General features: G+C 35.3%; 1 protein-coding gene across 2 annotated transcripts in view; it reads left to right on the forward strand.

Annotated features, from left to right (window-relative positions):
• Nucleotides 1-25,269, forward strand: part of ATRNL1 (attractin like 1) — a 1,293,617-nt gene that overhangs the window by 270,118 nt on the left and 998,230 nt on the right. For both annotated transcript variants that reach the window (XM_069099032.1, XM_069099033.1), the window contains exons 18-19: nucleotides 12,202-12,420; nucleotides 21,766-21,903. In XM_069099032.1, coding sequence (XP_068955133.1) covers nucleotides 12,202-12,420; nucleotides 21,766-21,903 — 357 coding nt within the window. The remainder of the gene's footprint in view (nucleotides 1-12,201; nucleotides 12,421-21,765; nucleotides 21,904-25,269) is intronic.

The raw sequence follows: 25,269 nt of genomic DNA on the forward strand, positions 1-25,269 counted from the left end.
TCTCTCTCTCTCTCTCTCTCTCTGTCTCTCTCTCTCTGTCTCTCTCTGTCTCTCTCTCTCTGTCTCTCTCTGTCTCTCTCTCTGTCTCTCTCTCTTTTCTCTCTCTCTCTCTCTGTCTCTCTCTCCCCTGCCCCCACATGTATAGTACACTAACCAAATGTGAACTCCTGAGTGCAGGGGCTATTTCATTCTTGTCTTCATATCTCTAGAACCCACTACAATGCCTGGCATCTAGTGGCTGCTTAATACATGTTTGTGACTTGATTGCTGGATTGAACTGGTAAAGCGACTATTCATACTAATGAGATTGTAGACACACTAAAATATTGAAGTAGAGTTATCATGCAGTTTAGGAATGAGTAGGCTATGCTGCTGAGAGATGACATTTCCTATTACTTAATTTTTGCCCTATGCCAAATTACTATACTATGCCTTATTATACTCTTCTTACAAGGAATGAGATCCTATATAACAAGCAAAAACATGTTGTCATAATGGTAAATAAAATAATTAGGTAGCTAGATAACTAGGTTTAATTGTTATCCTCACAACTTCATAGGAACTTGCTTCCTAGGTGCAAAGTTAGCAGGAATTATATCTCATATTTTTGTTTGTTTTTGTTTTTTGGTCTGGACTTGTGATTTCATCCATGTGAGAATTCTTGATGGATAACATTCCTCCACTGATTCAGAAGAGCAATTCATCTATAACATCATCTTAGAGAATAGTTTGGAGTCATTGAGAAGTTGAATGAATTGCTCAACTTCACTCAGCTAGCATGTGTCAAAAACTGGACTTGACAGTTTTTTACAACAAAGCTGACCCTCTATCTACTATTCCATGCTACCACTCCTCAGAAATTCTAGATCCTAGATGAAATAACAATGTCCTAACATAACATTTTAAAATATAGTATTGCTAGAAACCTTGACATAGTGGATTTTATACACACACACGCACCATCCATCCACACATATCAATATGTCTTCTCTCAATCTATCTATATCTATTTCCTTAGTAATTGTGGTATAGTTATGGGTCTCTTCCTAAAGATTTGATGCAAATAAACAATAGTCATGATAAAAAATTTATCCAGAATCAAAGTTTAAAATATTGAAAATATATGTAAATTTATATTTCTTTATTTTTTGCTTTTTGCTTTTTTGGGGGCAATTGGGGTTAAGTGACTTGCCTAAAGTCACACAGTTAGCTTTTTTCTGTTAAGTGTCTGAGTCTGGATTTGAACTCGGGTCCTCCTTACTCCAGGGCCGGTACTCTATTCACTGCTCCACCTAACTGCCCCAAAGACTATTTTGATTGCCTTCTATAGTATTTTTCCCAACTGTTTTATTTTATTTATTTTTTGCTTTTTGGAGGTCAATTGGGTTTGTGACTTTGCCCAAGGTCACATGGCTAGTTTTGGTGTTAAGTGTCTGAGGCCGGATTTGAACTCAGGTCCTCCTGACTCCACGGCCAGTGCTCTATTCACTGTGCCACCTAGCCACCCCTTATGTTTCTTTATTTTATTGTAAAATTAACATTGGTCATATAAGAAATGTTAACATACTCCAAATTGTATATATAGCATGTGAAAATACAAAACTATTGACATAAATTTAACACAAAACTAATATAATGGAATATAGCTTAAGTTATTATTTAATAAATGCTTAATGTTTGCTATTCGGAGCAGTATTTGCTCATGAGGAAGACAATAAACATTAATTAAATATTTAATGAACAATAATGAACAAATCTGGCTACCCCTATCCTCTGGCATGACATGCACTCTCAGATTTAACTCCTTTCTTATTCTAACTCTGTAGCCCCTTCTGGCATCATATCAGTTCCTTACTTATTGACCAGGTTGGTCTGACAGATAAAACACCCTTAAGTTAATGTTTATTCAATATTTTCATTTATTCCCAGTCCCTGGGTATAATCACTAACTACTTCTTTAACTCATAACTTAATTGTTTGTGATTAGATACCCTTAGGGTGAATCCCAAAGACCCACCTTTTTTTTTTTTTTTACCAATATTACAAATAAAAACACATGATAATTCAGCAAATTCCACAAATTACCAAAGAGACCAATTACATTAAAATATAGATACCAAAATATTTTTTTTAAGTCCACAGATCTGCAGGTTAAAACTCTATGCACTAGAAACCAAGTTAAGCACAAGACTGAAAGACTCCACTTGTACTCTTTACATTTTGTGTGCTTAAATTACCAAGTAAGTTGATATAGGCAGAAAAAAAATGAGTCCTTGGTCTTGATTAGGGAGGACAGAATCAGAAGCATGGTGAATTGGGAAGTCATAAAAAATGTATATAAGTTATAGCAGATTTAATTGATGCATGGTGCCTTTTTCACAGGTGATCAGTAGATATTAATTTGATAAATTAAAAATAATTGCATCTTAGGAATAATTTGGTCTGTTTTAGCTTGTCTTAAAAATAAAAACATTTCTAAAGTTCTATGTATTGCTCACATTACTCCCATATTTAAGGGCTCTATGGGGGAAAGAAGGCTAAATCTCCAATGCAGGAGAAGCTGTTGTCATTAAGGTTACAGGATCGTACAATTTATCATGTAAGGAAAAAAAAGAAAATATATTTTGGTATGGGGAAATATTGCAGCTAGGTTTCTTTGGAAAAGTAAGCATTGAGATAAAAATAGTGGCTTTAGTTATTTGAACTTTAAAGAAATCTTGCTTCAGAGTTTTAGAAATGGTATATGTGAAAAATATAAATTGGTTAAAAATGTTTAAATAAGCTAATATTTAAGAGATCCATGAGTTGTTATATTAGGTTTAGTTTCTTTTTTTATTTTTGGTTGTGTCTAAATTTCTTTTTAGTCCTCTTGCTTGGGAAGTTATAAAAGTAAGATTAGTGATCTAGATCCTAGAGTCAGTATATCCCATTTTAATTAATTTTTTTCAAGGAAGCACTGGAATTAATATACATTTTCAAGTGTAAATAGATAAAACATTTTCCCATATGAATTGTAAAGGTAGTATTGTGCCAGTGTAAGTAGCATAATATTTGGAGTCAGAGGACTTGGGTTAAAATCTAAGTACTTTTGTGTTATTGTACTATTTCTTAGTACCATTATACTATTTCTTAGCTTTCTGACTTTTGGCTAATCATTTAACTGAACAGGAGTTAAATCCTGTTTTCTCATCCACAAAATCTATGATTGCTCAGGAATTCTTATTTTTTTTTTTGCACCATGGATCTTTTTGAAAATCTGATAAAGTTTATGGTACACTTCTCTGGATAATGTATTTTTAAAATTTATAAAATAAGCTACATAAGACTTCAAAGGAAACCAATTATATTGAAATGCTAAAAATACCCACAAAAAAACCAAGTTTACACATTTCAGGGTGAAAATGCTCGCTGTGTAAGTAATCATTAGAGTCCTCAGATCTGAATTTTTAAATCACTGTTCTTATGCTTTAACATTGTAGCTTTTTATGTTTTTAAAATATATTTCATCCTTGCATTCATAATTATTTATTGAGTAATTACTTGTCCATAATCCCTTTGCCAAATGCTGGGGGCATCATGGTTCAAAAAATGATGACTCATATTTGTATTGTGCTTTAAGGTAATTTTTTCTCATCAAAGCACTTCTTTACAATGATCCCAGGGGGGTAGGTAGTGCGGGAGTTATTATTTTAATTTGACTGATTAGAAAATTGAGTTTTAGAGACATTAAATAACTTGTCTAAGGTCATACCAGCTGATGAGCATTGGCAGAAAGATTGAATTATTATCTGTCCTGGTGTCAAAGTCAGTGCATGTGTAAACATGCCACCTCTCCAACAACAAAATACAAAACTACAAAGATGTAGTACTGTCTTTTCTCTGATTTATAATCTAATTGTCATTTTCTTAACATAGTAAGATCATACATACTTATTTAAAATACATAGGTTTGTTATTAAAAATCACCCTTCATTCTTAAAGGCTAAATGATTTTAAGAAGAGTAAAACTATAGATTTTTTTTTGTTTTAAAAAGGCATTTATGATGTCTCTATTCTTTTTGGATATATCTTTGTGTGCAGTTAACCGTTTTTTCCTCTTGTGGATGATTGTATTCCTACACATAATGCCTTATAGATATTAGTCACTTTAATGAATTAATTCAGAGATCTACAGCTGTATCCAATAGTTCTTCAATATTGTAGTTAATTCTTATCTTTCAATCTGGGTATATGTCTTTAAATCTGTGAAATTATCAAGATGGTTGTGTAGTCCTAATGACTTCAAACAGACTTCATTTTGTATCATCTCTGACCTTTTGTACAGCGACTGTAATTCTCATTTTCATGTGTTAGTTTTCCTGCAAGTCATGTAATTTTGGGGAAATCATTTATTACTATATCATTTATTGTTTTGCAGGATGCAGCTGTATGCAACCAATCAGAGCCCCTGAACTCTGGAAAGTCCTTAAATCTTAAAATAGTAAAACTGTTAAAAATACTAACTGTAATTTCCTATAAAAAACCCTCATAAATCTCTCTTCAGGGTCCTTGTGCCTACTGAGGAGGCCCTGGACCTGACTTGTTCTACAACTCCATGCCGTGCTAATAAATTGCATAGCTTGGACTTTGTTTCCACAGTTATAAAAGTGCTTATGACAGTTGGCAAGCCAGGCAGTAGGTGGAGAGGGGACTCTGGCCCTGGGAGATGGCCTCTCCAAAGAATCCATTAGAGCAGTCTGGTTGATTTTCTCATTGAAGGATTTCTCCACAGAAGTCTGTCTCTGAGGTCAGATCTCATTTGATCTCATTTGCTGAGCTAAGGTAAATCTCCATATATTGGGGAAAACCCATTAAGGGAGAATCATGGGATTTGGTAATAGCATGCCAGAAGGAATCCTCTTGGAAAATTTTCTTAGCATGGGACCAGGGGAAGCTTCTATTTGAATAGGGGAATGATCAAGAAGAGTGTCATTAGGTTCCATGAAATTTGTTCTATAACTACAAGAGATTCAGCTGAAAATTTTTGTTCTCAATTTGTCACCTTTAAGTATTATAAATTAAAGTATCTAAGGCTATTCATATGGAACAAACATCTAAGCTAGATGGAATACTGGTTTTGCTGGGCTGTGTTTTCTGATGGTATATGCCCGACATACCTGTGAATATCTCCTTTTTGTCCTGTCTTGCCTGCTTTCTCTAACTCCTTCCAAGCCACTCCTTTTTCTGTTATTACTGCCTTCTCTTTCTTGCCTTCTGTGCTTCCATATTTTTCTCCTCTTGAATTAACTGGAGATTCAATTTATCTTGAGCTGAAAGTACCTATAACTGCTGTTTTCTCTCTTTAAGAAAGGCCTTTACATAATCCAGCACAGCCTTGTCAGATGGTCATGATTAGGTATCATCAGTGTTTTGGTTCTTATCTTTCTATCTGGAGGAGGGACACTCTCAAAGTTGATCAAGATCCAGGAGTGATTATAACCTAATTTCAGGCCATTTTGTAGGGGTAACAATTCCACCTGGGGAGACATTCTGGAACTGATGGAAACCTTACTTTCCTATGGTGAAAGAACTGCCATTATTTAGGCTACTAATCAGTATGCTGGGGCAAGGGAAAGGACTGACCCTGCAACTCTCCTAAATTGGCCATTACAGGACCTGCAGTGGAATCTCAGCAATCCTGCTGATTATGCCAAATTACTTCAGGCTAGAGAGTCCTTAATTAGAGGAATGGAGGCTTGTTCTGACCATCCTGATAATTGGAGGAAATTCTAAGAGACAATTTAGTGGTCTAAGAGACATTTCTAATTCTAAGAGACAATTCAAGAAGAAAAATGAAGCCTCTTTTTTAATGATAGATTATGTAAAAATGTTAAGGGGTATGTGGGTCTACATCCACTCAACCCATGAGATGCAAGAATTATAAATTCAGGATTTATCAGTCAATCCAGTCAGAAATTGAAAGTATTTCCAGAAATGTTGCTTTTGGTGGCATGAAAAGAACATTGCCCAATATGCTTAGAAAGGAAAAGAAAAGGAGGAAGAGAACTCTTAAGTTGAAGGTTCAAACCGATATCCTTGTCCCTGCATAGGTAGGAATTCACAAATCAAACCAATGTTTTTACTGCCACTTGTAGGGCAATATAGCCTGAGAATATAGAAAGAAAAATGGGACCTTAGGAGTAAAAATAATAGTGGACCTGGACATTCGCTGGAAAATTCTTCTGCATGAAGGTGCAGGGTAGGAGTAGAGGTTGTAGATTTTGGAGAGGACTCTTTTGTCTTCTCTGATCCTGATGTCCCTGCCTCAGCCATCTCAGTTCTTGCTTCTCCCTGCACTGGTGAACCCCATGTCACCTTTAAATTTGATGACAATATATGATTGCTAACTAGATCATAGAGCTTCTAAATGATTTTTAATGTGAAATCAGACTGTAACAATACTTGTCTTGGGTTTCTGACTGTTCTAAAGGTCTCAGGAAAACCTTATAGTATTCCAAAAATTACCTCATTACATGGTATCTATTGGTCTCCTTTCTGTTAAACACTCCTTCCTCCTCATGCCCCAAACCTCTGTAAATCTGTTGGGGGGAGAGCTCTATAAATTTAGGACTACCATTTCCTGTTCTCCCAATGGAGCTCTATCTTTGCAACTGCCTGAGCGTTCTTTCTCTTTGTTCCTTTTCCTTATTGAGAATACCCAAGAGGCAGTGGGGGTGTTCTTAGCAATCCCTTCTGACATCCCCAATATGGGCCTCTTCATCTTCTGATATGGGACTCTGAATATCTGTCATCCCCATGACTATCTGAATTAGGGAAAGCTCTTTGCCATCTGTTCCCTAATAAACCTTCTCTAGATAGGCCATTGAAGATGTTTCAGCCATCACTGACTCTTTCACATTTCCTTGTAGTACACCAACTTTCCCTGTTAAGAAACATAAGCTAGGTCCAGGTGACAAACCTGCTTATGGTTTGTATGAGATTTGCGTGCTGTTAATGCTTATGTTATACCCAAGCAGCTGGTGGTGCCCAGTGCTGCTACCATCATTTTCTTAATTCCCTGTGAGGTTATTTGTTTTACTGTAATAGATCTTTGCTAAGCTTTTGTTTTTCTTTAGCAATCCAATTCACCTAGATGCTCAGTACTTGTTTGCTTTCACCTGGAAGAACACACAATGGACGTGGAATTGTTTACCTCAAGTGTAGGTAGAAAGACCTACCTTGTTTTCTCAGATCCTACAGCAAAATCTAGCTTCCATTCTTTTCAAGAGCTCATTTTTATTCAGTACATTGATGACCTCTTACTGGTAGCAACTAGTGTTGAGGTTTATTAAGATGACAGCTGTCATCTTCAACTCCCATCAGAGGGGCCATAAAGTCCAAACCAAAATTTCAGTGGTGTCTCCCACAGGTAGAGGATCTTAGTTTCATTTTATCTACTGGTACCCCCCTCAATTTGCCTCAAGTTTTTGTAGGCCTTACAGAAACTGTCTATTCCCCAAACAAAAGACAATAATGCTCCATTCCTGGAGCATTCTGTTCCAAACCTTGGCAGTTTGAACAGTAATACCTCTTGGCCTTTGAGGATCTCAAAAAGGCCTTGTTGTTGGCCCCTGTACTGGGACTCCCAGAATGTAGTAATCCCTTCACTTTATTTGTATATGAATTAAAGGGGGGATAGCTTATGTCCTGACCCAAATATTTGGGCCTACTTTGTGTCCAGTAGTTTATCATTCTGCTCAGCTTGATGTTGTGGCTATTGGCTCTCTGGTCTGCATGTAGGCTGTGATTGTCACTGCCCTCTTGGTGGAGAAAGCTTATAATCTGTTTCTTGGTCCCTCTTGATTTTGCAGTGCTTCCATGAAGTTGAGACATTCTTCATCGTTGAACCCAGGCCTTTTCTCACCAAAGACTTGCCAAATATAAAGTGACATTGCTGCATAAAGAAAATGTCACTTTTAAGTGATATGTCATCCTCAATTCTGCCACATTGCTCCCCAATTTCCCAGTCTCAAGGGAGCCATTGAATGACTGTACTTCTGTAGTAGACGTGGCTGAAAAACCCTGCAATTACCTCTTGCAAAATCCTGATTATATTTTGAATACTGATGCACCTTCTTTTTTGAGAGATGGTCTTGTCCTGGTACTGCTGTGGTTTCTAACCATGACACCATTTAAGTGGTTTCTGTGTCCTCTAACCTCAGTGTTCAAGCTGCTGAACTTGTGACCCTTACCTAGACATGTTACCTTGCCAATGGTAAAAGCTCCATAATCTATACTGACTGGCAATATGCATTTGGTGTCTGTCACATGGTTGAGATGCTTTGACAACAATGGGTTTTGACCTTTGTTGGCAAGGCCCTAGCAAATGTAGAATTGATTAGAAATTTCTTATATGCCTTGAGGCTTCTTGATTGTCTTAGCCATTGTCCATTACCTGGACCACATCAATGGAACAGATCTTGTTTCATGAACAGTCATACTTATGCCACCATGGAACCTGCAGCACTAGAGGGCCCTGCACATGTTTTTCCTTTTTCTTCTGATTGAGATGACCTCTCTCTTATCTATAATGTCTCTGAAACCACAAAATGGGAACAAAATTTTCAGGCTAAACATGTTGCTGGGTGACTGTGGAAGGGAAATTGTTCCTCTCCCAGAGCTTCTATCACTAGCTGTGTCTATCTGTTCATAAAGTGGGCCATTTTTGTACACAAGGGATTATGGATTTAGGAAGGTTTCATTTGCCTCACACATCACCCCTGTAACTGCCCATGTGTGTGCTTTCTGTCCAACTTGCTGAGCAGTTAATCAGTATGCCTCTGTGTCATTGCCTATGGTGGATACCCCCTAGCTTACAGAATTTTTGAGCATCTGAAGATTGATTTCATTTGTATGCCCAAGTATGACCACTTTAAAATCTGCCTTGTTATTGTTGACAGACTCACTTGATGGGTAAAGGTAGGGGCATCCACTTTACTGATTCTCTTTTACTCTTTACAAGATTTACTCTTGCAGAGGAGTGGTCCTGAAATTTCACATACCTTACCTCCCCCAAAGCTCAGGTTAATTTAGCATATGAAGAAGGAGCTTAAAACTATCATTGCAAATTAAGTGTTGAAACTCATCTGAAGTGGCCTGATGTTCTTTCTCTGACTTTTTTTCTATCTGCACAGAAAACCAAAGGGGAATTACATATATCTTCTTTTGAAATGCTTTTCTGGCACCTTCCCCCATCTGCCCCACAATACAAGCAAGATCTTATGTTTTTCCAATACACACATCTCTATTAGGAGGTGATACTTCTGTTTCTTCTTAGATACAGGAACTACAAACAATGCTGCAAGAACTACATGATGTGGGAGAGGCAGTACAAACTGAACTATTGGACTTTTTAGTCCATGATTTTGATCCTGGAGCTAAGGTCTACATCAAGAATTTCCATTGGGGAAAAAAAAACAACAAAACTAATTTCTAATGGACCAATGGGACTTAGCCAGCTAGGGAAGGTCCACTCCAAGTGCTACTGACCACACCAACAGCAATCAAGATTGGGGAAAAGGATTTCTGGATATCTTAGTTTTCTCCTAATTTCATTACTCATTACTGCTTTTACATATTCTATCCCTTCCTGGGTTTCTCCTGTCCACTTTTCACAAGAAAATAGGAAAAGATTTAATGCCATTATTACATCCATGTGGAAGTGGGACATGCTCTGTGTTATCTTTAAGCTATTGGACCTCATGGGTCCTAGGTGTGCCACCCAGATCCATGGATTGTCCTTCTCATTGAGAATAAGACTATTACACACTCCAGTCAGGTAAAAGGGTGGAGGATTGAGGATTGTGACAATACATCCCCTTGGCTTAAAGGGCCTCTCCCCCATGTCACCTAGCTAAATGATACATAATTAAAAAGGATAAAAACTCTAAGTGGACAACCCCATAGGCTATCACCTTTGCTGATATGGAAAATAGCTGCTTGCTTGTGGCTGTTAGTGATTCCACCATTGCCCACAAAAGTAAGAATATTGAATTACCAGTACTAGCACCTTTACCCACCTTCCATTGTTTGCTAGTAGAGAAGAGGGAATTAATACCACTGTAAATTTGGTCACTGTTTCAAATTTTCTTGTTCTCAAATATTTCTAAAGGACACCCTTTTATTTGTGTCACTGACAATCAGACTATTCCATTTTATATTTTTCTTGGTGACTTAACCTACAATGGCACAGCAACTGGTGGTTTTAATGGGTGACTTTGGGGTGTTGGATACCATTTAGCCACTACCCTAGTAGGATACAAAGGAACATATTTAACATGCTGCAAACAGGCTATTCCACCCTTATGAAACCCTCTGTCTACTTGTAACCCCTGGGCAATTTGTGTGTGTGTGTGTGTGTGTGTGTATGTGCAGCAGTAAGGCATATTTCTCTGTCAGTTGGCATAGAGGCTGTGGAAATACTTGTTGGACCCCACTGGTATCAGTCTTCACATTATAGGAAGAAGAAAATCCACTAGAAACTTGGGAGCATGGGGGCATAAGCACCAAAAAGAGGAAAGATCTTTTCTACTAAGAAAGTAGTAACTATCTAGAACCCTGTAAAACAACAAAGGAATGGAATTAAATTCCTTTGTTTCCTTATTCCATATATAGCAGTTGCTGTGCTGGAACAGGTATGCAAAAATCTCTCCTTTGATATTGAAAGATTGGCCCAGGCTGCAAATGAGTCTATCACCTCTCTTCAAATTAGCCCACATGATCCTACAAAATCACCGGGTTCTAGATTTCATCACTGCCTCACAGGGAAAAGCTTGTGCTGTCATTAACCAATCATGTTGTTCTTATATCAGTTGATCAGGAGAAATTGAAACCAGCTTTTGCAAAATTCAGCATAGTATAGCAGAAACACAACTACATGCGCAAATAACACCTGGTGGAATTCTTGTTTGGTCACTTGACTGCAGGAAAATGGCCTGGTAACCACCACTGGTAAATAGGCCCTTATTCCTCTCTGTCATATTTTTTTTAGACTTCACAGTAGTTGCTGTATTAAAGCCTGTGCCAGGCTAGTCCCACAGGCATATATATGCACTTGGCTGACCATGATCATATTAAAAATCTTACAGAATTAGCTCATGAATAGTGATCCTTGGAAGCTTAAATCCCTCATAAATAAAAGGGGAGGGAAATTGAAAGAACCAAACTGACTCCATTTTGGATCATCCCAGATATTTTGTACAGTTGTAGTTAAGTCTCATCTTCCTGAGTTTAGTTTTCCTGTAAGTCATGTAATTTGGGGGAAATAATTTATTATTATACTAATGACTGTTTTGCAAGATATAAGTAGAAGCAACCAATCAGAATCCCCAAACTCTGAAAAAATCTTTAAATCTTGAAATAGTAAAAGTACTATAATAGCAACTGTAGTTTATTATAAAAACTCTTGTAAATATTTCCTCATTTTCCTTGTGCCTACTGAGGAGACTCTTGGACCCTATTTGTTCTGCAGTTACATGCTTTGCTAATAAATTGTATAGCTCAGACTTTGTTTCTTCAGTATAAAATTACTTGTGACATAGGCCATCTTATTTTACCTCATTTCAGTCGATCAGTCAACAAGAATTTATTAAATGTACAAACTGGCTTAAGGTCTTGGATATTAGTAGGTATCAAGGGAATTCTCTATTGCCTTTCTGTCTTCATGTCAGTTAATACATCTGTACATCTATCCATTATAATGTGTATGATATTCTGCATGTTTAAAAACATTGAATGACAATTTGAGGGATTCAGTTAGAACTTTAACATTTTCAGATGAACAGGAGAAAAATGTTAATTGGTTTCATGAAACTCAGCATTACTCTATAGAATTATTGACTTATGATGCATAATTATACAATTTAATAACTTATTAAAATTTAAGAAAGGATACACATACAAACTATTTCTTCTCTGATTAATATGACCTTTACAATGTAAAGTAGAAAAATTCCTTAATAATTGACTTTTTGAGTTTTCCAATTGATTTTTGATAGCTTGCCTTAAATTGAATACTAACAACAATCCATCATTTTACTGTAGTTTCATACTTATCTATTTTCAACTTACCTAGAGACCAATCTGGAGTAATGCCACTTTTTTCTTTGTAAAATAAAGTACAAAGTCATTTAATTTTTTTAATATCACATTTCTGTTATGCAGCTCAGAATTGTTCTGGATTAAGAACATGTGGACAGTGTTTAGAACAACCTGGATGTGGCTGGTGCAATGATCCTAGTAACACAGGGAAAGGACACTGCATTGAAGGCTCTTCAAGGGGACCCATGAAACTTGTTGGGATTCATACCAATGAGATGACACTTGACACAAGTCTTTGCCCCAAAGAAAAAAATTATGAATGGTCTTTTATCTATTGCCCAGGTAAGAACTGGTATGATGAAATTGTTACAGGTAAACTAATTTCATTTTTTTTTTTTTGCTTAAATGAACCAAACTCATATTGTTTGAAATTAGTACTGTGAATTTTCTACTAGGAGTCTAGGCTGACTATATGACCTAGATTATTTAATAGAGTTGAGTGTGGAAATGTTATTGCTTTAATAAGAATAGGTTTCCAAAAAGGAAATATGTAATATTGTTTCCTAGAGATAGATGTCTACTTCTTGCTGAAAATGGACCTAGTATCCTTTCCAGTGAAAACAATTTTGTAATTAAATTTTATTTTGGAGTAGCTGCATAGGACCTACTTTGACTATATTACAATTTAATCTCATTTTTTGTTTTGCTTTATATAGAATCCTGTATTTGGAAAAGGCTTTATGGATTGTCTAGTTCAACTTCCCAGACAATATGGGAATTCCCTCTACAGCATTCCTAAAATTCAGTCTCAGTTTGAACACTTATAATAATGGGAACTCATCTAACAATGCAAAACATTCCAATTTTGAACAATTCTCATTATTCAAATATTCTTCCTTATACTCAGCTAAAACTAATCTCCTTATAACTTCACAGATGATCACAGATCACTTCCATCATTTGGTCGTAATTTTCTTTTGGGAGTTAGATAAAAAAATTACATACACACATACATGTTATATTATATAGATATTATATTTAGTTATATAGTTATATAGATATTATATTTAGTTATATGCCATAAATATGCCAGTTTCTATATAGCAATTTATCCCTATCTCTCTTGCTGTTTAATCATTTCATGTCTGACTTTATAACCCCATTTGGGGGAGGTGGGGCAACGATAGTGGTTTGCTGCTAGTTTGAAGTAGTTTGCTGTTTCTTTCTCCAGTCCATTTTGTAGAGGAGTAACTGAAGCAAACAAGGTTAAGAGACTTGCCCAGGATCACATCTAGTAAATATCTGAGGCCAGATTTGAACTCCTAACGATGAGTGTTCTTGATTCTAAGCCCAGTGTTCTATTCACTGTCACCTAGCTGCTCCCTCTCTGTCATCTAGCAATTGTATCTATACATCTCCCTTTCTGTTTCTTTAATCCACCTACCTATTTTTCTTTAATGTATCACAGTCTTTCAGGACTTTGAAGACAACGTTTATATCTTTCTTAAGTATTCTTCTATTCAAAGCTAAAAATCCATGCTTCTGTCAGTTATCTTCACCATCCAGTTCCTCAATGTGCCTCATAAACTATGTCTCTAAGCACTGAGCATGAAATTCTATGGTCTGACCAGTGGAATATAATGGAACAATTAATTTGGAAATCATTTATTATGCATATACTGTGTGTAAATACTATCCTTTTTTCCTCAGATACACAAACAAAAAGCAAATAGTCCTCGGTCTCAAAGAGCTTACTTTCTATTGTTTTGGGGAGTGTTACAATAGTTATAGAAATAAATGAATAATATGTAATTTTAGATGACATAGTGCACTAACAACTCAGGAAGGAAGGAAGGAAGAAAAATGCTTCCTTGAGAAGGTGGCACCTAAAATGAGACCTGGGAGAACAGAAGAATTCTGAAATGGATGTTGACAGAGTTCATTCCAGATGTAAAAGCCAGCTCAAGTGAATGTATAGAGGTGGGACATGGAATATCTCACTCAGGGAGCAGCTGACCTCCAGTTCACCTGGGAGGTAGAATGTTTGAAGGGGAAGGCTGTGAGGGAAGCCTGGAAAAAGCATGTTGAGGCTGGATTTTTCTTTTAGGAGGGCATGATAACATTCCTCAATTAGGCCTGAGCTACAGTTTTTAGACATTTCAAACTGAATGCCCCATAGACATCTCACACTCAACAAGTCTAGAACAGAACCCATTTTTACCCAGTCACCACTGCACCTTTCAAACTTTCCTATCATTGTGTAAGGTACAGGAATAACCTGGACTTGGAGCCTTGTTGTCATCCTCAATTCTCACTTGCCTCACAAATCCAATTCGTGACCAAATCTTGTCCTTTCTACCTTTGCAGCATTTCTTGCACAAATCCCTTTCTCTTTACTTCCACAGCCACCATCCAAGTTGAGGACCTCATTATTTCTTCCTTGGACAAGTGCAGTAGTCTTCTAGTTGTTCTCCCTGCCTCAACTCACTCCCTACTGTGATCCATCTTTCACTCAGCTACCAAAGTGATTTTTCTAAAGCATAGTTATGTCCATATCATCCCACCCTATTCAATAAATTCCAGTGACTACCTATTTCATTTTTTAAAATTTATTTTTTAGTTTTCATAATTCATTTCTACAAGATTTTGAGTTACAAATTTTCTCCCTATTTTTCTCCTACCCACCACCCCAAAACAGCAATCCACTGAATATCCCTTCTCCCAATCTGCTCTCTCCCATATCTTCCCCCATTCCCCCTCTGACTTTCCAGTAGGGCATGGTGGATCTCTGTGCCCCAGTGTCTGTATATCTTATTTCCCAGTTACATGTAAAATAATAATAATAATAATAATCTATATTTTTTAAACATTTGATTTTATAACTTTGAATTCCAGATTCTTTCCCTACCTCCCTCGCTACCCACCCTTACTGGGAAGATAAGCAATTCAATATAGGTTTTACATGTGTAGCTATGCAAAACATTTCCATTGATCATGGCTTTCAGGTAGTACAATAATTTTTAAATTATCTCTCCTGAATCTGTTTTCCAGGTCAGTGGTTTTCCCCAATGAGATATTTCACATTGCCTTCTATTTTTTTTTCATTTGTTTGGATCTGTTTAATAGTGTCTTGATTTCTGATAAAGCCACTAGCTTCCATTTGCTCCAATCTAATTCTGAAGGAATGATTCTCTTCAGTGAGCTTTTGAGATTCTTTTTCCAACTGGCAAATTTGGCTTCTTAAGGCATTCTTCTCCTCATTGGCTTTTTGAGCCTCTTTTGCCATTTGAGTTAGTCTATTTTTTAAGGTGTTATTTTCTTCAGTCATGTTATTGACTCCCATTTAATAATTTTCTTGCATCATTCTTATTTCTCTTCCCAATTTTTCCTCCACTTCTCTTATTTGGTTTTCAAACTCCTTCTTAAGCTCCTCTATGGCCTCTAAGCAGCTTATTCTTTTCTTGGAAGCTTCTGGTGCAGGAGTTCTGACTTCACTGTCTTCTTCCTGTTCCATGCCCTGATCTTTTTATCCTCCAAAAAGGAATCCAAAGTCACACCATTGTGCTTGCCTTGCTTCCCTCGTTTGCTCATGTTGCCACTCAATTACATGATTTTTAAGCTTTTTGCCACGGTAGAACTCTGCTACCAGAGGGGGGAGCTTTGTCCCCATTGCTGGGGTTTTCTCAGCTTCTGGAGCTATTAGTTGGCTGCCCTCTCAGAAGCCTCCACTGGCTCTGGTACACTGGTCACACACCCCAGGACCTCCACCCCAGACAGTAATCCAGATCCAAGCAGGTTAAAGCAAAAGTGATTACCCCTCAGCCTGGTTGCTTTGTCCCTCTATAATCTGCAGGCTAGGAGTTCTGAAGCAGCTAGGTATCAGTGGCTGCATGGCTGCCATGCCTCAGCCCCTTCTCCCTCTAGGGGGAAAAGGCTGACTGCACTTATAAGCTCTCAGGTCCCAAAGTCCACACTGCACTGACCTGTCACTTTGTCCTTAGCATCTATGGGTTGATAATTCTGGAAGCCGCTGGTGATCCCTCCAGCTGGGGCTGGTAGTGGCCACCCTGAGGCTAAAACCTCTTGCTCACTTGGGGCTGGGCTGAGCTCCCAACATGCTGCACTGGCCACTTCCTGCCAGCCTGCTGGGCTGTCCTTGGTGGGGGAGTTAGCTTCTCTGTGTCATTTTGTGGTTTCTGTAGCTCCTAAGTTTGTTTAGAGTCATTTTTCACCTGAATTGGAGGAGGGGGGAGCAGGAGCCCCACGGAAGTCCTGTTTCTACTCCACCATCTTGACTTTACCCCCACCTATTACTTTCAATATAAAATATAACACCGCTTGTCATTAAATTTCCCTTATTTATGAGACCTTTACCATTCCCCCTGATGCTAGTGCCATGACCTTGAATATTGTTAACCATTTTCTTTGGATACGTTTTTTATATGTAGATATGTTTCCTAATATGATCAGGGAAAAGGACTTAATCTTTGTCAAATATTTATAGCAGCTCTCCTTGTGGTGGCAAAGAACTGGAAATTGAGGGGACAGTTAAGTCAGTTTGTAAACATTTATCAACTGCTGATCAGAGTCTTGAAGTAAATAGAAAAGCTAAGGGGCAAAGATGATGAAGATCCTTTCCAGGATGGGGGACAACCACTAGGAAGGCACAGATATGAGAGATGAAGTGTTATAGATGAAGAATAGCAAGTAAATTAGTGTAAGTGAATAAAATTTTGAGGAGAGGACTATGAAGAAAGAAGACTGGAAAGGTAGCAATGACACAGGTTAAGAAAAGCATCCCTGATACTCTCTTTTAAAAATTTAATTTATTTATTTAGTTACATTTTAAGTTCCAAACTATCTTGTTCCTTCCCTACCAATCCTATACTAGAGGAGGCTACCATTTGACACAGATTTATAAATATATGTGAAAACTATACTATTCACATTTCTATAAGTTCTTTCACTGGAGGTGGATAGCATCTTCCTTCATAGGTGCTTTATGGTTGGTTTGAGTATTTATAATACTCAGAATATCTTGTTTCTTCATAATTATTCTTAGAAAAATATTTCTGTTACTATAAACACTATCCTCTTGGTTCTGCTCATTTCACTTTTCATATTTCATGCAAATCTTTCCATGTTTTTCTAAAATCAACTGGCTCATCATTTCTTACAGCACCAGTATTCCATCACAATAATTTATCAGAACTCCTTTAGCCATTCCCCAATTTAGCCATCCCCTCAATTTCCAGTTCTTTGCCACCACAAGGAAAGCTGCTATAAATATTTTAGAACGAATAAATTCTTCTCCTTTTTTCCTGATCACATGGGGAAACAGACCTAATAATGGTATTACTGGGTCAAAGGATATACACAGTTTTATAACTCTTTAGGTAAAATTTTAAATTATTCTCCCCAAATGGTTGAATCAGCTTACAATTCTGTAACAGTGTGCTAGTGTCCTAATTTTTTATATGCCCTTCAGCATCTGTTGTTTTCTACTTCTATCATTTTAGTCAATCTTAGTTATTTTAATTTGCATTTCTCTAATAAATAAGGATTTAACGCATTTTTCATATGACTATATATAGTTTTGATTTCTTCACTGAATAACTACCTGTTCATATTCTTTTATTTTCAATTGGGGAATGACTCACATTCTTATGAATTTGACAAATTGCTCTATATATTTGAGATGAGAACTTTGTCCAAGAAACCATCTATAAATTTCCTCCTCAATTTTTTGCTTTCATCCTAATCTTGGCTACATTGATTTTATTTGTGCAAAACATTTTTAATTTAATGTAATCAAAATAGGTAATATGTCCCATGTTCTAATTTTCTTATGACATCTCCCTTTATTTCTAGGTAATGTATCCATTTTGACCTTATCTTGATAAATGGTGTAAGACATTAGTCCATACCCAATTTGGGCCAGGCTGCTTTCCAGTATTCCCAGCATTTTTAAAAACCAAATTGTGTGTTATTATCCCGAAATCCTGTGTTTACATTGTCAAACACAAGGTTACTATAATCATTTAGTACTGTGCTTTGTGTCTACTCTGTTCCACTGGTTTTCTATTTCTTAACCAGTACCAGATAATTTTGATAATTAATGCCTTATAATATAGTTTAAGATCTGGTAGTGCTGAATCTCCTACCTTTTTTTTTTCTCATTAATTTCTTTTATAGTCTTGACCTTTTATCTTCCAAATGAATTTTGTTATTATTTTTTCTAGCTCAATAAAATATTTTTTGGTAATCATTTGGGATGGCATTGAATAAATAGATTAGGTAGAATTATCATTTTTTATATTGACTCTGCCCACCCATGAAACATTAATATTTCTCCATTTATTTAAATCTGACTTTATTTGTATAAAAAGTGTTTTATAATTATATTCATGTAGTTTCTGGGTTTGTCTTGGCAGGTACACTCCCAGGTTTTTATACAGTCTATAGTTATTTTAAATGGGATATAATTTACTATCTCTTACAGAGTTTTATTGGTGATATATAGAAATGCTGATAATTGATGTAGATTTATTTTATATACTGCTACTTTCCTAAATTATTGTTTCAACTAAATTTTTAGTTGAATCTCTAGGATTTTCCAAATATATCATATCATATGCAAAAGAGATAGTTTTATTATCCCTTTGCCCAGACTAATATGTTCAATTTCTTTTTCTAATTGTTTTTGCTAGCATTTCTAATACAATATTGAATAATGTTGGTGATAATGGGCATCCTTGCTTCACCTTTATTGGGAAGACTTCTAGATTATGCTCATTGCTAATAATGCTTGCTAATGGTTTTTAGGAAAATGCTTTTTATCGTTTTAAGAAAAAAGCCATTTATACCTATGCTTTTGAGTGTTTTCAGTAGGAATGTGTTCTTTTTTGTCAAAAGCTTTTTCTGCATCTATTGATATAATTATATGATTTTTGTTATTGATATAAATTATTTTAATAGTTTTCCTTGGGTTATTTGGTCTCTAATTTTAAAACTATGTTTTCCTGGTTCCTTATTAAATATAATTTTATTACGTTATTATCTGAAAAATGCATTTACTATTTCAGCTTTTCTGCATTTAACTACAATTTTTTTATGCCTTAACATATGGTCAATTTTTTTCAAGGTACATTGTACATTCCCTTCTACTTTCAATTCAATATAATATTTCCAAGCTTGTTCAATTTATAATATCTCATGCAAGGATGTTGAAAATGTTACACTATTAATTTGAATAGCCATTCCCTTCAAGTTCAAAACTGCATAGCTCAACAGGTTGGTTGTCTAGTGGCCCTGTAGGCCAAACCCAGCCAATTGTTTACTTAGCATGACCCTGTGTTGACTAGTCCAGTTGGGGAAAACAGAGTCCAGAAGACAAGACAGGCAAATCTAGCCAGCTCTTTACTCAATCGAATTCTATATTGTGTGTTTAGATCTTAGCCTTTCTTTCTATACAGATCCTTCAGAATCTTTTCTTTCTGCTTTCCTTTCTCCAAGCAGAAGGACACAGCAAAAAGAAGTAAATATTTCTAGGAGGTTTCACCAACTCTTAAGCTCTAGGGAATATTCCAGAGAAGGGTCTCCAACAGTCAAACCTCTCCAACTAATCAGAATTTGTGTAGCTGAACCCATTTTCATCTTACTATTGGCTGCTTCTTCAATCAGTTCTAATGATGCTGAGTATGAATCCTTGATACTTCTTAAATTTTCTTTTGTCAGGTTCTGTATTCTTCAGCCTCAAATTCAGTCTCCCTATAAATTTCAATGACTCAAATAAACCAGAACCTCCTAGAATTGTTGAATTGCCTTTCACTAAAAATTAAGAAATCACCAAATTTTCCCTATAAAATTGCCAGTTCTTATTTCATCATCCCTGAGTCTCTAAATAATTATATCATTTTTAGTTTTTGTGAGTTTTTATCTTAAGTTTAAAGAAAAACAGTTCTGTGCAGATGAACTGGAGAAAAATAGTGTTTTGTAGCTGTAAGTTCTCAACATAGTCCATCATGTCATTATTTTCTTGAAATTATATTTCTTTATGCTCACATTTTTCTACTTTTTAATAAAAGTTATTTTGTTCCCCTACAAATGGAGTATTGCCCACCACCATAAATCTTTTACAAGATAATTTAAATCTTTATATTTATTCTGCAATTTATTTTCTGTGTCAAACTTTTCAAATCCTACCTAAAAATTGTTTTGTCTTCATTTAATAGGTTTTTATTAAAGCAAAGCTATCTTTCTACTCCTTTCAGGCATCAAAATGTCCATCTTTGAGACATTTTAAATTATTTTTCAGCTGATATAACTTATTCTTTATGTAAAAAATATTTTTTATCCTTTGCTAAACTGCTTCATATAAAAAGGACAGTACTTTAAAGAGATAATACTTTACATTCATTTACCAAGCATATTTATTTAATACTTTTTATTATTATTATTCCATATTTAGGGACTAGCCTTGTTACGTTCAGAGTGTCACACATTCTAGTTGGTCTCAGCACTTCTACCAGAGCTTTACCTTAGTCACAGATTATTGTGATTTGCATTGTTATTATATTTAATAAATAAATAAATAAATTATATATGTTATTGATATGAGCATAAATCTTTGAACTATTACCATGTACTGTAATAGCCACTCCCATGTTTGTTTCCCCATAACCTTATTAAACATGAATTCCAAAGGAAAATAGGGCCTATAGAATACCCATGGTAGGAAGACAAAGAGATAAATCCATGAGTAATGATGTATTAGTTACCTATTATATGACAGATTTGTATTATATGACTCATTTTCCTGAGACAGAATCTGGTCTCAGACACTTAAGAGCTGTGTCACCCTGAACATGTCATGTAACCCTGTTTACCTCAGTTTCCTCATCTGTAAAATAAACTGGAGGAGTGGCAAACTATTCCAGTATCATTGCCAAGAAAACCCCAAATGAGGTCATGAAGAATTGGACATAACTGTAAAACTACTGAACAACAATATGACAGACACTGTGCCAAATGGTAAAATGTAAAAGTATACTTTATGATCAGTCACATGATGTTCAGAGAATATCATTAGGATTTTAGGCAAATATTAAAAATGAATTTGTCCAACATTAGTAATCATTTCAAACAACTAAAAACACAAATTTGATTAATATAATATTACTGTATTTCACGCTACCAAATTGTATGGCCTGATTTTTAAACATTTATTACTATTAAGTGTGAATTACAATCATTTAACATAATTATATTCCATATTCTTACAGTGAACATTTATGGAAGTTGCATTTATGCAAATCATTTAGGATGAATTCATAGTAGTTTTCTGTCTTCAGTTATAGTTTTTATATTTTCAGTTTCTAAGCCTTTAATTTTGGAGGACATAAGCTACTAAATGCAAAATAAGTTTTATGTAATTTTTTGTTAATACTTTTAGGAATATGAAGAATCCAGGCAGGAAATTGAATTTAAATCTGAGACCTAAAAGTGACATTTTAGAAATGCTGTTTCAACTTAACTTTATTATTTAGATTTTCGAAATCAACCCATAATATCATTCATTCAAAATTTCATTAAATGCCTAATTTATTTGTTAAATATTTAATGATTTCATACTTTCAAGGGAATTTTGAAAGAAATATTTGTAATTGCTTATGTTGTTCTCTCCAGCTTGCCAATGTAATGGACACAGCACTTGCATCAACAATAATGTGTGTGAACAGTGTAAAAATCTGACTACAGGGAAACAGTGTCAGGACTGTATGCCAGGATACTATGGAGATCCAACCAATGGAGGACAATGTACAGGTAAGATTGGTTTTTTTTTCCCCCTAGTATAGTTTGATTTTATCTCAAAGAAGAAATTTTCTCAACTGAAAGATGCACAAATTACATAACATTTTTTTTCACCAGTAGCCTGTAAATTTCAAGGTGGCAGCTCTTTTCTCAATTTGCTTCTGTAGTTGGGCTATACCAGAGTTTCCCAAACTTATTTGGCCTACTTTCCCCCTTTTTAAATAAAAATTACTCAGTGTTTCACTGGAAATCTACTTTCTTTAATCCATTAATGGGTTTAAAAATGTGCATAATTTAAAAAATATACATTTTTAAAAATGACACATTTTTGTTTAATAATTTATAGTAAATTTGTGGGTTCTTTTTCTTGCATTGAAATTTTGAAGATGTTGTATCATTGTGTTATGTAACCATATAGTATTGTGTCATGTAACTGTATACTATCATGATGTAAACAAGTTTTTACATATATATATTCCTGCTGATGCATGCTGGATTTCCTAACAATGCTACAGCAGACTCACCTACCAACACTTACTTCTTAAGATCTATTGGTGGCCTTGACGACTAATCTTGGTTATAACTTGCATTTTGTGTGTTTATTTGGAAAATCATGTAATCACTCTGAGTTTAACTCTGTTAAACAACAAATGAAACACGTGTGAACAATTTTTCAAAGTTCTCTTATCTTTTTTCCTTATGCTTCCATTGCCCCCTTATTTTTATCAATGCCCCTCAATTGTACCCAAGGTTACTAGTACCCCCCCGGATCATTCTGGTACTCCCCACGGGGTGGTATCATCCACTTTGGGAACGTCTGGTGCAATACCAACAATTGTTCACACTTTTTAAAAAGTCTATTATGTATTGAAAAATAATAACATTTAGTATTTAGATTATATTATTTTAGGATGTTTGTAAGTTATTAGGTTTGTGTTAGGATATTATTTTATATTGTTTGCACTGAAAATAATTTACAACATTTTGTTTTGTCAGAATGCTATTTGAGTCATGTAGAGATTTTGGGGGGTAAAAATAAAGCCATGTCTATTTTCTAAGTGAAATTACTCTTACAACTGGTTGTTTATTGTTTTCGTTAAAGTGATTCATGTTAGTATTACAAATGTTTGCATTTTTCCATTTAGTATATCACTTTTTTCCTTTTTAACCTGAATATGTGCTCACAACTTCTTTTAAATAGGAAAAGGGATAAAAAACATTCATCTAATGTTTTTTGATTATAAACATTCTGGGTCTTGTGCAGTTGGGGATAAATTTTCTGCATACTCATATCTATTTTGATTATATCTTTTAAAACTGGAGACTATATATGTATATAATGTACATATTATGCATACATCTACACATGTATATGTTGTATACATGCATAAACACACATATACACATGCACACACACACACACATATATATACACATATATAAATTTGGAATAAATGAAGCTGTATGTGGCAAAACCTATAAGTAAGAATAACAACAGTAATATCATTCTTCTTCCTTTATTTGCTAATATATTCCCTGTGGAAGTGATTCCAAATCTTTCTCCTCAGACCTTCTATAGTATTTCCTTCTGCCCTTGTTTGACCAGAAGACTATTTCTCCTACTTTACTGAAAACATAGAAGTCATCTATTACTAGCTCCCTTCTCTTCTCTGTTATTTCACACCACGAAATCTTTTCATTATCCCCTAGTATCTCCTTTATGCTAGTCCGTGATGATGAACTGGGCCTTCTCTCTGCTAAAGTAAACCCCTACACTTCAGTTGTTTGATTTTTCTTTCATACCTCTGCCCTTCAATTATTTCTTCTCTTTTTTTACCTCCAATCTCTTCTTATCTACTTGCCTGCTACAAAACAGAAACCAAATCTCCCCGAATTAAAAAAAATAGCAACAAAAAAATCTTTGCTTAACCTTCTAATTCCCTCAAGTCATAATCCTGTCTTTTCTTCTTTTCATGGTCAACCTCTAGAAAGAATTGTCTACACTTATACATTTCTTCCTCCCCTTTTCACTTCTCAGTCCTTTATAGTCTGACTTCCAACCTTTTTCCTTGGCTTAAATTCTTCTCTCTAGATTTAGCATTAATATCTTAAATTCTTCTTATGCATTTAAGTGACCTTTTCTTCTCATCTTTTGGAGAAAGTCACTTAATCTGTTTGTACCTTTTTCTTTATCAGTAAAATGTGAATGAGAGCATCTAACTCACAGATTTGTTTTTATATATAGTGCTTTACAAATTGTCATTATTTTTATGATTTCTCTCTCTGTGGCTTTTGACACTGCACACTAACTTCAACCTTCCCAGATGCTCTCTCCACTCTTGGCAATCTTGGTTTTCCTCCTAACCTGGCTGATTATTCCTCAGTCTCTTTTGCTAGATCATCACCTTCTTCCTATTTCCTAAGTATGAATATCCTCCATGGCTACTAAATCACTAAATAAGACAGTCTTTGTATTTGTTATGTTTTCATTTTATTATGGAATTTAATAGCTGGTTGTCCCTTTATTTCCTGATTAAGACTTGGTTCCTTAAATTTATCTATTGTCTTCTTAGCTATTCCTACCTCTTAATAGTTTGCCATCTCTTACAAAACATGCACAGCAACTTTTAGTCCTTCCCTCTTAACTACAGTCTAAGCTGCAGGTTGACCTATCTCAATGTTTTGACATCTAAAATATGGATAATTTATTTTTATACCAAATATATTTTTAAAAGATATCTATTAAGATTTGGAAACCTGCTAAGTTCAAACTACTTCTATTTTAATTATTCAGTATTGAAAAAACTGTCTTCAAGCACTATTTTAATTCCAATGTAGTTAAATGGCATTTCCATGAATAGCACACAAGATAATACAAAGCTTTATTTTGTTTATTTTTACAAATTGTGGCATAAAGAATCATTGGTTTCCTCCTCCATGGGGCAAACAAAGCTTTTCAATATTAGTTACTTTCACCAATATTTATAGTATACAGAAAGCACATGGTCATGCTGGATTTATAATTGGCTTTTTGTTATATACCAGGGGATGAGACAGGGACTTCTTGGCCATGAATACAAAAATTGAAGTAGAGGAAAAAAACACACGAGAGTGAATATAACTGCCTTTGAGAGGGGAAGCACAGGGTCCCCCTCTTTATGTCACTGAAGCATAATTGTATGTCTTAATAGGCTGGCAATTACAGTTTTCATGATGGTAATGAGACCTATATCCCAGAATATGCATGATGGAGCAAAAAGTAGTTATTGTAAAAGTGAAATGAATGGAGAGACAGTCAGAGACAGACAGATACCAGTGCATATGGATTACAGTGTGTGTGTGTGTGTGTGTGTGTGTGTGTGTGTGTGTGTGTGTGTG

This window comes from Petaurus breviceps, unplaced genomic scaffold (assembly GCF_028583685.1).
Source record: "Petaurus breviceps papuanus isolate PSGF00001 unplaced genomic scaffold, PetGlider_PUasm1.0 37, whole genome shotgun sequence".
In the NCBI taxonomy this organism is placed as follows: Eukaryota; Metazoa; Chordata; class Mammalia; order Diprotodontia; family Petauridae; genus Petaurus; species Petaurus breviceps.